Source organism: Macrobrachium rosenbergii, chromosome 49 (genome assembly GCF_040412425.1).
Source record: "Macrobrachium rosenbergii isolate ZJJX-2024 chromosome 49, ASM4041242v1, whole genome shotgun sequence".
Classification (NCBI taxonomy): domain Eukaryota; kingdom Metazoa; phylum Arthropoda; class Malacostraca; order Decapoda; family Palaemonidae; genus Macrobrachium; species Macrobrachium rosenbergii.
This window is the reverse complement of record NC_089789.1, coordinates 36393341-36406769: the sequence shown is the minus strand read 5'-3', so window position 1 is coordinate 36406769 and position 13429 is coordinate 36393341. Positions and strand designations below refer to the sequence as shown.

The 13429-nt window shown below is 35.3% G+C and overlaps 1 protein-coding gene across 1 annotated transcript; it reads right to left on the bottom strand.

Annotated features, from left to right (window-relative positions):
- Window positions 1-10338: 10338 nt before the first annotated feature.
- Window positions 10339-10901, bottom strand: LOC136832362 (uncharacterized). Its single transcript, XM_067093271.1, has 2 exons — window positions 10791-10901; window positions 10339-10689 (listed from the first exon to the last, which is right to left on the bottom strand). The coding sequence occupies exons 1-2, from the start codon at window positions 10899-10901 to the stop codon at window positions 10339-10341; spliced, it is 462 nt and encodes a 153-aa protein (XP_066949372.1).
- Between the last annotated feature and the right edge of the window lie 2528 nt (window positions 10902-13429).

Below are 13429 nucleotides of genomic sequence, written 5' to 3'. Positions count from 1 at the left end.
CGCTGAAATGTTTGGTGAAATGAAGGCAAGTCACGCTGAAATGTTCGGTGAAATGACGGCGAGTCACGCTGAAAAGTTCAGTTAAATGAAGGTCAATCATGCTGAAACGTTCGGTGAAATGACGGTCAGTCACGCTGAAACGTTCGGTGAAATGACGGTCAATCATGCTGAAACGTTCAGTGAAATGACGGTCAGTCACGCTGAAACGTTCGGTGAAATGACGGTCAGTCATGCTGAAACGTTCAGTGAAATGAAGGTAAGTCAGGCTGAAATGTTCGGTGAAATGAAGCTCAGTCACGCTGAAATGTGCAGTGAAACGATGGCAAGTCACGTTGAAACGTTCGGTGAAATGACGGTCAGTCACGCTGAAACGTTCGGTGAAATGACGGTCAGTCACGCTGTAGTGTTCGGTGTAATGAAGGTAAGTCACTCTGAAACGTTAGGTGAAATGAAAGTAAGTCACTCTGAAACGTTCGGTGAAATGACGGTCAGTCACGCTGAAACGTTCGGTGAAATGAAGGTCATTCACGCTGTAATGTTCGGTGTAATGAAGGTAAGTCACTCTGAAAAGTTAGGTGAAATGAAAGTAAGTAACGCTGAAACTTTCGGTGAAATGAAGGCCAGTCACGCTGAAACGTTCGGTGAAATGAAGTGTCACGCTGAAATGTTCGGTGAAATGAAGTGTCACGCTGAAATGTTCGGCGAAATGAAGGTCAGTCACGCTAAAATGTTCGGTGAAATGAAGGCAAGTCACGCTGAAACGTTCGGTGAAATGAAGGTAAGAGTCGTTGGAAAGTGCGGTCCAATGAAGGCTAACCAGGCTGAAAAGTACGGTGAAAGGAAGGTTAGCATCGTTGAAAAGCTCTGCGAAACGATGTACAATCTCGTTGAAAAGTACTGTGAATGATGTACAATCTCGTTGAAGAGCACTGTGACATTATGTACAATCCCGTTGAAGAGTACTGTGAAATGATGTGCAACCTCGTTGAAAAGTACTGTGAATGATGTACATCCTCGTTGAAAAGACAGTAAAATGATCTACAATCTCGTTGAAAATTTCAGTGAAAATATGTACAACCTCATTGAAAAGTACGGTGAAATGATGTACAATCTCGTTAAAAAGCACAGTGGAGGGAAGGTTAGTCTCCTTGAAAAATACTGTGAAATAAAGTTTAGTCTACCTGAAAAGTACCGTATATTTAAAGGTGATTTTCGATGAAAAAACAATGAAATTACATCTTAAAAGTATGAATTATACCTTCCTAAAAAGTACAACGAAATGTATACTGAAGTAATCATAAGTCCCGCTAAAAAGTGAAGCAAAATGAAGAAATGTCTCTTAAAAGATAACACGAAATCGTTAAGTCTCCCTGAAAAGCAAAGTGAAACGAAAGCAGGTCTCTTTAAGAAGCACGGTTGAATGAAGAGATATTTGTAAAATTATCGTGAGGAGTCATACACTCAAGAGAGTTCTACCACCTCGTTTTGCTGCCCTTCCGGTGATAAAACTTCCGCTTTTAGTTTTCTGTAAAAGAAAACTATTGTGCCGGCTTTGTCTGTCCGTCCGCACTTTTTTTCTGTTCGCACTTTTTCTGTTCGCCCTCAGATCTTAAAAACTGCTGAGGCCAGAGGGCTGCAAATTGGTATGTTGATCATCCACCCTCCAATCATCAAACATACCAAATTGCAAACCTCTAGCCTCAGTAGTTTTTATTTATTTAAGGTTAAAGTTAGCTATAATCGTGCTTCTGGCAATGATAAAGGATGGGCCGCCGCTCATACAGCATTATACCGAGACCACCGAAAGATAGATCTATTTTCGGTGGCCTTGATTATACACTGTAGCGGCTGTACAGAAAACTCGATTGCGCCGAAGAAACTTCGGAGCATTTTTTACTTGTTTAAGAATAATACTGGACTCGCTGGCTGTGCAAATAAAGATGCAACATTGAAGTAAAAATCTTCGCTTAATTCCCATTCCATTAATAAGAAAATATTGCGCAAATTCTCCAATGCAAAATGTGCCATTTATTTGATTTCATTTTGGAGACTTTACAATTGGCGTTTATTTAAGACTTGTTTTGAAATTTACTTCATATTCTTTTCTCCGTTTTTTCAATTTCTTTTTATTGGCAGCTAGAATTAAATCCCCAAAACGTGCAAATAGATTTTCATAACTTTTCCCAGGAGGGTTGATCACGAAAAAAAAAGACGATAGTATTTTGAGAGGTTGCAAAAAGCCATTAAGATATAAGTGGATCTGGATGACGCAAATTCGACATTTCTCAAGGATTTACATCATGATGACGTAAATACGTTAAAAAAATTGTGACGCATAGTTTAGTGTTCTGAAGATGTGATCGTCATGACGACGCCAGTTAAAGTTTTTCGAGTATTATTCCCCGTCAACGTATGTCAACGATTTCTTAATGCTTGTCCAAGATGATAACGTAAATCCGACACTGAGAAATGATTTCTCTCCACAATAACTAAACTAAATTTTTCTTAATGGAATCACCAAAATGTCAATTTAAATTCGATGTTTTTATTAGGTTTTTTTTTGTAATGATGTCACATATGCCAAATAAATAATCTGTTACCTGATCCCATAGATATGGATTGCAGTAACTCTATAAAATTCGGGAGATTCCTACATAAAGTCTAGGATATACTCCAGGAAGAGCAGAGAAGGAAGGAGCCGTGTGAAGGCAAACCCCTGCCATTACTACTACTACTACTACTACTACTACTACTACTACTACTACTACAGCTATTAGCTGTCTAATCCCTTGTCTAATCTCGAATTTTAGAGCATCGTCTTCATCGAAAAATTCTGTTATATTTTGTTCGAAGGGAAAACATTTAAGAACTCAACTCGACTCACATTTCATTTACCGGGCATAAGAACAGAACAGAATATAGAATTTAGGCCAAAGGCCAAGCGCTGGGGCCTATGAGGTCATTCAACGCTGAAACGAAAATTGACAGTAAAAAGGCTTGAGAGGTGTAACAGGAGGAAAACCTCGCAACTGCACTATGAAACAATTGTTAGAGAGGGTGGAAAGTCAGATGGAAGAAAGAGATCATGAACGGAGGTACATTAAAAGGAATGACAGAGGTTGGAGCTAGGGGCCGAAGGGACGCTGCAAAGACCCTTGAGTAATGCCTACAGTGCACCAGATGAGGTGCACTGATGGAATTACCCTCGCACGGGGTATCGGGTATAAGAGATGAGCTCCTTCCAGTGGCCTGAGTCTGAGGGTCGTCTGTAACATATACCAGCTGATTCTCATCACATCGATTAATATCTAATCAGTTTCGTAAGAAAGATTTTCCTTGCAAAAACACCAAATGAGACTAATCGAGCAAGCTTCATGAACACATGCATAGCCATAAAGAGCAGTTACAGACTGCGAACAACTACTGAGGAGATGAAAATAGTCAGCCAAATCCTCTGTTCCTTATACACTTTCTTCCACAGGCTTCAAAATTCTGCCGTTTTCTTTCGATGCGTTTCACTACGAATAACGATCAAATGAGCAAAAAAAAAAAAAAAAAAAAAAAACTACCATGACAATCAACTAAGCAATAAAAAACAATCTTTGATCAAGACCCAGAAACGAATTATTCATTTCCACGTCAAAATTAATTATTCCCTTGAGCCCAGTGAACCATAAATAAAGCCGTAAAAACTGTTCATTAGTTTTCATTTAACTCATCTAAAAGACAGACAGACAGACAGACAGACATACAGACATACAGACAGAGCCTTGACGAAGGTAAAAATATATTCATACATACCATCTAAATATATTCATACATACCATCCACACAACGTGCAGCACATTTCTTTTGAAATGACTTGAAGGTAATGACGCACAATCGTTGCACAACGTTACAGTTTATACCTCAATATATCCAACGACATATATCATTGTTTCTTATACAAAACTGGGTTTGTTTTTCATGGGAAATGACGTCCATAGCACGGTTCGAGCTGACATTATAATTATTACCAAATATTTCAGTCAAGTCATTTGTTATATTGTGTTTCAGCATCAAAATTCAGCATCGTTGTTCCTTTTCTGTAAATCCGCAATCTGCATCATATTCAGAGACAGTTATGCCGTCACGTGCCTGGTAACTTACAACGGAGAAGTATCCTACTGAAAGTGTAAAAGTTTCATGTTCGAATGCTTCGTAAAACCTCAAGTTAAAGTAGAAACTTTGAGAGCGTGGAAAAGTAAACCTACAAAGTCATACCAATTCCATTTTCTTCCTGACCTCATAATATGAGATAACCTGACCAAAGCTAAATTATTCAGAAATAAAATTGGTGGCAGCCATGTTGGTCGAGATTTGAGCATGCTGAAGATTGACTGGAAGAGTGATTGCATGTTATCCGGCGTTACAGTTACCTGGGTCACTTTTCCCGAAAGAGTGTTCTGTCTTTGTCACAGGAATCAAATTTTAAAAGGTATCATTCGGCAGTGGCACCAGTTTCAATCAGGTTAAATACTGTTGTGCATTCTGAAAGTTTCATGAGACACAGAATTATTGTTAAGATTCCAAGAACATGATCCATTCTTTCTATACATGTTCTTTTTGTTTTTGTATGTTTATCTCTCTCTCTCTCGATGTCTGCTTGCATATCTGTTCCTGTCTATTTCTGTCTCTCTTTCTGTGTCTACCTTTCTTCTCGCCACTGTCTGTCTGTCTGTCTCTCCTTCTTCCCGTCTCATATCAACTTCCATTGTCTTTCAAAACATTACTGATTCGTTTTGGAACCGTCGCAATTCTTATTCATTCCAGGTGGAAACCCGAAAAATAGCAAGTAATAATTCCAAGCTTTTCTTTCCATCTTCGTCTCCTCCTCCTGCTATCTTTTTTCCCCCTTTTATTTTGGTTGTATTTTTATTTTTGAGCATTTCTTTACCTTCACTCTTCCTTTATCGCTTGATCTCCCTCTCTATCTGTCTTCTATATTGCATTTCCTATTCAATATATCTCGATTTTTCCGTCTCCAACTTCTCCCCTCTTCTTCCTTTTATGTAACCTACTTTTATTAATTTTTATCCTTTCTCTCTCCCTTTTCACGTCTTTCTCCTTCGCCTTTTCTTACCCCGAGACACAATATATCTAACTTGTTTTATAAAGATTCATTCTCTCTCTCTCTCTCTCTCATATATATATACTCTTTGTGCATATATGTCATTCTCTCTGCCTATGGGTGTACATGTGTCTATCTATATCTTTCCCTCTCTAACACACTCTATCTGTAGGTGTGCGTGCGTCTCTCTCTCTCTCTCTCTCTCTCTCTCTCTCTCTCTCTCTCTCTCTCTCTCTCTCTCTCTCTCTCACAAGATTTGCGTATACTTATCCGCAAGTCTCTCAGTAAGTGTGCGTGCATATGTCTATCTCTTTTACTTAAATACGTATCCTACTAGTATGCGTCTCTCTCTCTCTCTCTCTCTCTCTCTCTCTCTCTCTCTCTCTCTCTCTCTCTCTCTTCGTCTCTTAGGGCTTATTACACACCACCCTGAGGCTCCTCGTATACCATGCATTACACCAAATTGTCACCTTTTCCTCTTTGTTACCGGTAATAATCTGCTTCCTCCACGGCTTGCATTACAGTCTCGCTCTCTCTCTCTCTCTCTCTCTCTCTCTCTCTCTCTCTCTCTCTCTCTCTCTCTCTCTCTCTCTCCAGCTATGCGCTTATGAATATTTCTTTAAACAAAAGAGAGGAGATATAGATGAGTGCGCAATTATGTTTTCATGTGCGTGTATATATATATATATATATATATATATATATATATATATATATATATATATATATATATATATATATATATATATATATATATATATATATATATATATACAATATAGGACTGAACATGATATATATAATATATATATTATATAATATATATATTGTGTATATATATGTATATATTTGTTGTCTTTAAACAAGCTCTGGATAACGTGTACAGTCTAATGTTCAGCAATTACATATTCGACAAGAAAATATCGACAAAGCAAAAAGGAAAAAAATCGGACACCAAATAATTTCCAAGAAAATGTTAAGTAATAATCAGGGGTAGAGTCATAAGTAACACACTTTAAAGATAATAAACAAATATATGAATGTAAATAAATCCATAGACAAAAATTAACTCTGTTTCACATTTTGCAAAATTTTATGCAAAGTTTTTGATAAATTTTCAGAATTCTTTCTAAGGAAATAAAAATATACAAGTCCCTTCAGCAGTGATAATTTTATAATTTTTTTTTTTACATAAGAAATGAGTTAGGCAACTTCAAGCTACAACTTATGCATAATTTCCTTCCAAAATAAAGCTGTAAAAAATTACTTTAACTATAATTTTTGTATATTTTTTATAAAAAAAAAAAAAAACCTTTACATTTCTTTCACTGGAAACTTGTTTCTAATTTGCAAAGGAAAATGTTTATTTAAACACTGTTCATAGCGGCTGATTTCTCAAGGCAGAGAGAGAGAGAGAGAGAGAGAGTTGTGAAAAAAATATTGTAATAACTCACTTTAGGATATAACTTTCGCGTATTTTAAAAGTATGGCTAAACGTAAAAATAATTTTCACAGCAGCTGATCTAAGGAAAAGAGAGAGAGAGAGAGAGAGAGAGAGAGAGAGAGAGAGAGAGAGAGAGAGAGAGAGAGAGAGTAGTGGAAAAACTGTTGTAATAACTCACTTTAAGGTATAACTTGTGCATATTTTAAAAGTAAGCTAAACGTAAAGACAATTTCCACAGCAGCAGAGAGAGAGAGAGAGAGAGAGAGAGAGAGAGAGAGAGAGAGAGAAGAGAGAGAACTAGCGGCCTGCTGAAAAAGACAATAAACGCTCTTCTAACCAGTAATTTAAAATTATTTAATCATTAAAGTTAGCAACAAAAAGAACTAGTTTTGCACAGCGGCTAACCTGTGGAAGAGAGAGAGAGAGAGAGAGAGAGAGAGAGAGAGAGAGAGAGAGAGAGAGAGAGAGAGAGAGAGAGATTAAATAGCAGCCTACTGAAATAACACAATAAAAAACTAGCCTAACTAATAATTCGCAATCAGTTTATCACCAGAGTTAGCAAAAAAAAAAAAACTATTTTTCACAGCGACTGACCAGAGAGAGAGAGAGAGAGAGAAGGAATAATAGCACTTGTAGAATTGTGGCCAAAAAAATAATAAGAGATATATGGTTTTTATCACTGGAGTTAGAAAAAGTATAGTTTTACAGAAGAGAGAGAGAGAGAGAGAGAGAGAGAGAGAGAGAGAGAGAGAGAGAGAGAGAGAGGAAAAAATAGCGGCGGGGCGGGATAATTTCCTATTTTAATTCCGGGAACGAGAAGCTCACGGACAATTTGGCCAGTTAACGATCTAGTAATCACCTAATGGTTGTCAATAGCTGACCGCTGGCAACAGTTTGGAAAGTGATGGTAAAAGGCCTCACCTTTACCGCGAGTTTTTCTTTTTTTTTGTTGGGGAGAACTGAATTGTTCCTTATTCTTCTTATTCTCTTCCTGGCTCTTATTCTCTCTCTCTCTCGCTATTCAGTCCATTCCGTTTCCCTTATCCTTCTTATTCTTGATTTCCTGTTTCTCCGTTGGGCTAATTTTTTTGTTTATTTAGCCTTATATTTTTCCCGTGTTTTCCCTATTCCTGTTCGTTTCGTTCTCTCGGCTTTATTCTTATTCTTCTTATGGGTTTTATTCTTCCTTTTAAACAATCTCCCTTTTTCTAAGTTTTATTCTGTTAGCACTTATTCTTTCCCTTTTATTCCGGCACAGCATTTTGTTCTCCTATTTTTATTCCTGCACAACTTTTATTCTTCTTAATTTTTTACTCTTTGTATTTTCCCCCGTCTTCATTCTTCCCTTTTGTTTTTCTTTTCTGTTCTATTTTTCTTTGGTCATTTTTTTTTATTCCTCTTCCTTCAGCCCTTCTCCGGTTACGGCCGAGGCAAAAGTTTCCTATCTCCAACGATGCCCTGATTTTTTTTCCTTGGAAACCCAATCTTGAAAGCTTTAATGAGCTATTCTTAAGTTTTCCTTTCATTTATCAGAGAGAGAGAGAGAGAGAGAGAGAGAGAGAGAGAGAGAGAGAGAGAGAGAGAGAGGAAGGGTTTTTCTCATCCTTGGAATGGCAGTGCAGATTTACGAGCTTCAATTTTCTTTCTTCGCTTTCCCGTTGTATTGTTTTATTTTTACTTTCTATTTAAAGATGTTAACAAAAGAAAGGGACTTATCGTTTTCGCTTCGGGAATGAGATAATTAATATTAAGCCATCTAGAGAATTTGCGATAATATAACCCAAAGGAAAGTGCATTGTTTTTAATAAAAATGATCACCATTATTTGATTAATTATAGTATATAAAACAATCACAACTGTAAGTGACTGAAATACACAACACTACATAACACCGAGTTTGGGTGTGTTTTTTTTTAATGTAACCCATCGAGTTTGAGTTTCTTTCGTCACACAAAAGTGAAAATATTTGCTCAAAATATCACGATATTTATATCACTAACATAAGAAAAGCACATGAAATGCTGGAATCCACAAAGCTCTAGTGTATATATATATATATATATATATATATATATATATATATATATATATATATATATATATATATATATATATATATATATATATATACACATATATATACATATATACATATGTATACATAAACATGTATAAATATACATACATATGTACACACACATATATAATATATATATAAAATGTATGTATGTATGTTCACCAATTATTATTTGGCGAACAGTGAATAAAGCCAATGCACTGGAAATCTTTCTAACATTAGTCACTTATACATCTACACATAAGTCTCATCAGCACGTCGAATCCCTGCTGGAAACTGAACTGTTGATATATATACTGTGTGTATATATATATATATATATATATATATATATATATATATATATATATATATATATATATCAACAGTTCAGTATATATAATATCAACAGGGATTCGATTCGACGTGCTGCTGGTGAGACTCAAGTGTAGATGAATAAGCAACTAATGTTAGGAAGATTTTCAGTACAATGGCGTCATCCACTGTTCATCAAATAAAACTCATAAAGACTTATATTTATTCTGACCCTAAGCCCGGATAAAATAAGTAGGGTTGGGGTAAATTAATGAACACGACTGCACTATAAAATAACTAAGATTACGGAATGTTTGACACGAGCTGAAACGGTGCACAATAAAGACGTTAAGCAAAATGGATGAGAATAATGATGTGCTTTATATATATATATATATATATATATATATATATATATATATATATATATATATATATATATATATATATATATATATATACCTGTATATATACAGGATAATGTACATAAAGTCATGGTGCAATTTAAAGTAATTGTAGCTCCGTAACTACACATGACAGAATTAATCTATAAAAAGGATAAGAAAGCTTGATGTAGATAGATAGCTAAATATAGTTATATGTAAAATACTGCCAACATACATCTCGCACGTCTGGTTGAGCCAAACAGCTACTTGAATGGCTCAATACGTGGATAAAAGGGACAGTAGCCTGGATAAACGGCAGGTTAATCATACGTCTGACAACGGCTGGAAGAAAACCTGGAGCGGTCAGGTGAAAGATGACCATTGACCCATAAAGCACCTGAAGGAAAACCTGATGGAACTGCTCAAAACGAAAATTTCATCTGGGATGTCTGTGTTTGTCTGTCTGTCACTAGGGTAAGGGTTTGAAACCTACACTATTATCTAAGCTGGGTCAAATGATGGCCACGTGCCAAATTTTGTCTAGATAGGTCAAGCGGTTTGGATTTCTATAGCGCACCAACATACAAACATACATACAAACATTCACTTTTGTATATAAGAAGATACGCATACACACACTCATGTTTGTGTCCCCCCCCTTCTCTCCCTCTCTCTCTCTCTTCATAATAACTGGAGCAAAAGGAGAGAGAGAGGGAGAGAGGAAAAAAAAAGGGCTTGTTAAAAAGCGTCTGTCTGTGAACGAACTCCGAAGTTCCATCCCTGAATCCCGCATTCCTTTGCCTCTTCAGCTGCAGAACTCCCTTTTCTAATAACGCCGCCATCTTGAAAAAAATCCTCCCTAATTATTATATTTAGTTACGCAAACCGGTCAACATCCTCTGCCCTCTGTGACCTAGAAGCAATGGGGCCGGGCACCTCACCGCTACCTCTCACTGCTCCCTACGGCCCGCCCCCAAATACCCACGACACCTCACCTGTGCCTTCTCCTCGCACCCTTCCTCCCACGTTATTCCGTTCTGCTCGTCTCTTTCTCCTGCTCGTGTTTCGGCAATTCTTCTGACTCTTTCTCTTTTCCGGGGTCGTTTTCTTCATCTTTCTTCACTTCTCGTCTTTCTACGCATACTTCCTCTTCTTCTGTTCCTCCAGTTTTCCTGATTTTTTTTTTATTCTTCACTTCCTCATCGACATCTGTCTCCTGCTCATTTCTCGTCGATTTCTTTCTCTCCTCTTTCACCATTCTCTCTTTTCTCATTCTTCCTCTCCCGTTCTCCTTCCGCACCTCTTCTTTCTCACCACTCTCTTCTCTTCTCTTTGCAATTATCGGCCGTTTACTCATTTCTCTTTCTATCCTCTTTCTCTTTACGTTGAAGATTAGCTCTCAAAGTCCACTTTTTTTCATCACTTTGTTATCGAACCTCTCTCTTTTCTCATTCTTCCTCTTCCCATATTCTTCCTAACCTCTCCTTTCTCACCACTCTCTTCTCTTCTCTTTGCAGTCTTCCGCCGTTTACTCATTTCTCTTTGTCTCCTCTTTCTCTTTAACAACCAAACTCCACCCACTTTTTTCATGTTTTTGCTGGCTCTCTTTTCTCATCCTTCCTCTCCTGTTCTCCTTTCCTAACCTCTCCTGTCTCAACACTCTCTTCTCTTCTCTTTGCAATTTTCCGCCGTTTACTCACTTCTCTTTCTCTTTAACAACCAAACTCTCCCCACTTTTTCATGTTTTTGTTATCACCCTTCTCTTTTTTTTCTAATTCTTCCTCTCCAGTTCTCTCTTCTTTCTCACCACTCCCTTCTCTTCTCTTTGCAATCTTCCACCGTTTACCCACTTCTCTTTCTCTCCTGTTTCTCTTTAACAACCAAACGCCGCCACTTTTTTCATGTTTTATCACCATTCTCTTTTTTTTTTATTCTTCCTCTCTTGTCCTCCTTCTTCACCTCTTCTTTCTCACCACTCCCTTCTCTTCTCTTTGAAATCTTCCACCGTTTTACTTCTTTCCACCTCTTCTCTTTCATCTGAACACCACTTTTTTCATGTTTATCACCATTCTCTTTTTTTAATTCTTCCTCTCTTGAGGGCAGAGCAACCTTTCTTTTGATGCGACTTCTCTTTGCAAACCGTTTTGCTTCTCCTTCTGGCAAACGTCACTTTTTTCATGTTTATCACCATCCGATTCTTCCCTCTAGTCCTCCTTCGACCTCTTATTTTTACTCCCTTCTCTTTCTGAGTCTTCCACCCAAAATAAATCTCTTTCATCCAATTGAATCAAAGTCCGCCAGAGGGCAGAGCAACCTTTCGTTGATGCGACTTCGCTTTCAAATTGCCGATGGTAACTCAGGTGAATGTCAAATGCTAATGAAGATAAGGAAAAATTTGCTACAAATAAATGACTAAGTCAATTGGAAACACAATGGAATTTGCAAATATACCAGATCAAAAATTTGATGGTAACCTGAATTTCAAACAAATAAGAAGATTAGTAAAAATATATTATATGACCAGAGATGGTGATAGGCTTTCTGAATATAGTATATATATCATAAAGATTTATATACAACAAAAATAGATTATGTATATATATATATATATATATATATATATATATATATATATATATATATACATATTTATATATATATATATATATATATATATATATATATATATGTATATATATATATATATATATATATATATATATATATATATATATATATATATATATATATATATATATAATATACATACAAATAGTGTCCACTGCGAGAGTCGTGAACTCGAGAGTCAACCGAATCGGTAAGTCCCCAACAATGAACCCTCTGACATCCAGGATACAGAACTCTCTTCAATCCTCTGTGTATCCTGATTGACTGTACTGTCTTATTTTCTTGCAAAACCCCATTTCTTTCAATATTCAAGTAGACAAGTATCCATTCAACTTAAAAAAAAAAAAAAGACTAATCGATAGATAGCAATAACAACCTTTTTCAAAATGCTCTGTGTCGCAAGACAAATAGATCTATAAAAAAATATTGCATTGTATAAAAACTGTTCTTGAATGCAACGCATTATTTGTTCCGAAATTTATCATAATCTGTGTCTTTTCTTTCACTTTTTTTTATTACTTAACTCATAACCATTATTCATTTGGTAATAATAATATTATTATCTGGTAATAATAATAATAATATCTAATAATAATAATAATAATAACTTTTTCATTAATTTGAAGATAATAAATAATAATAATAATAATAATAATAATAATAATAATAACTAATAATTAATAATTAATTTGAAAAAGGATTAATTTGGTGAAATAATAATAATAATAATAATAATAATAATAATAATAATAATAATAATAATAATAACAATATCACAAAGGAAAAGCGTTTCATTAATTTGGTGAAGATAATAATAATAATAATAATAATAATAATAATAATAATAATAAGGAAAAGTATTTCATTAATTTGGTGAAGGTAATAATAATAAATAATAATAATAATAATAATAATAATAATAATAATAATAATAACAATAACACAAAGGAAAAAGCGTTTCATTAATTTGGCAAAGGCAGTGATGTAGCCTGATGCTCTGTAGCCCAGTGCTAAATCATTATGTATTATCCAGGGATAATTACAGATTAATTTGTTGTATCCAAAATAAGTGAATTATTTAAATAAATATTTTTACAGCTGATTGCTCACTGATACACTAACATGTGAGCATTTGTTTGAACGCGAGCAGTTTTTGACTGTGCCAGTATACCAAAGGTCGCTATCTATCCACGCACACACACATTTATATTTATATATATATATATATATATATATATATATATATATATATATATATATATATATATATATATATATATATATATATATATATACACTGTATGTGTGTATGTGTATGTGTGTGTGTGTGTGTGATGCAAGTATGTATCTGTCTCTCTCTCTCTCTCTCTCTCTCTCTCTCTGTCATTGCTAGTTTTGAGTTCTTTCTTCTTCACTTTTAATCTATACGGTAAATGTAACATTTCTCCTCCACCTCTCTCTCTCTCTCTCTTCTTTCATTGTTAGTTTTG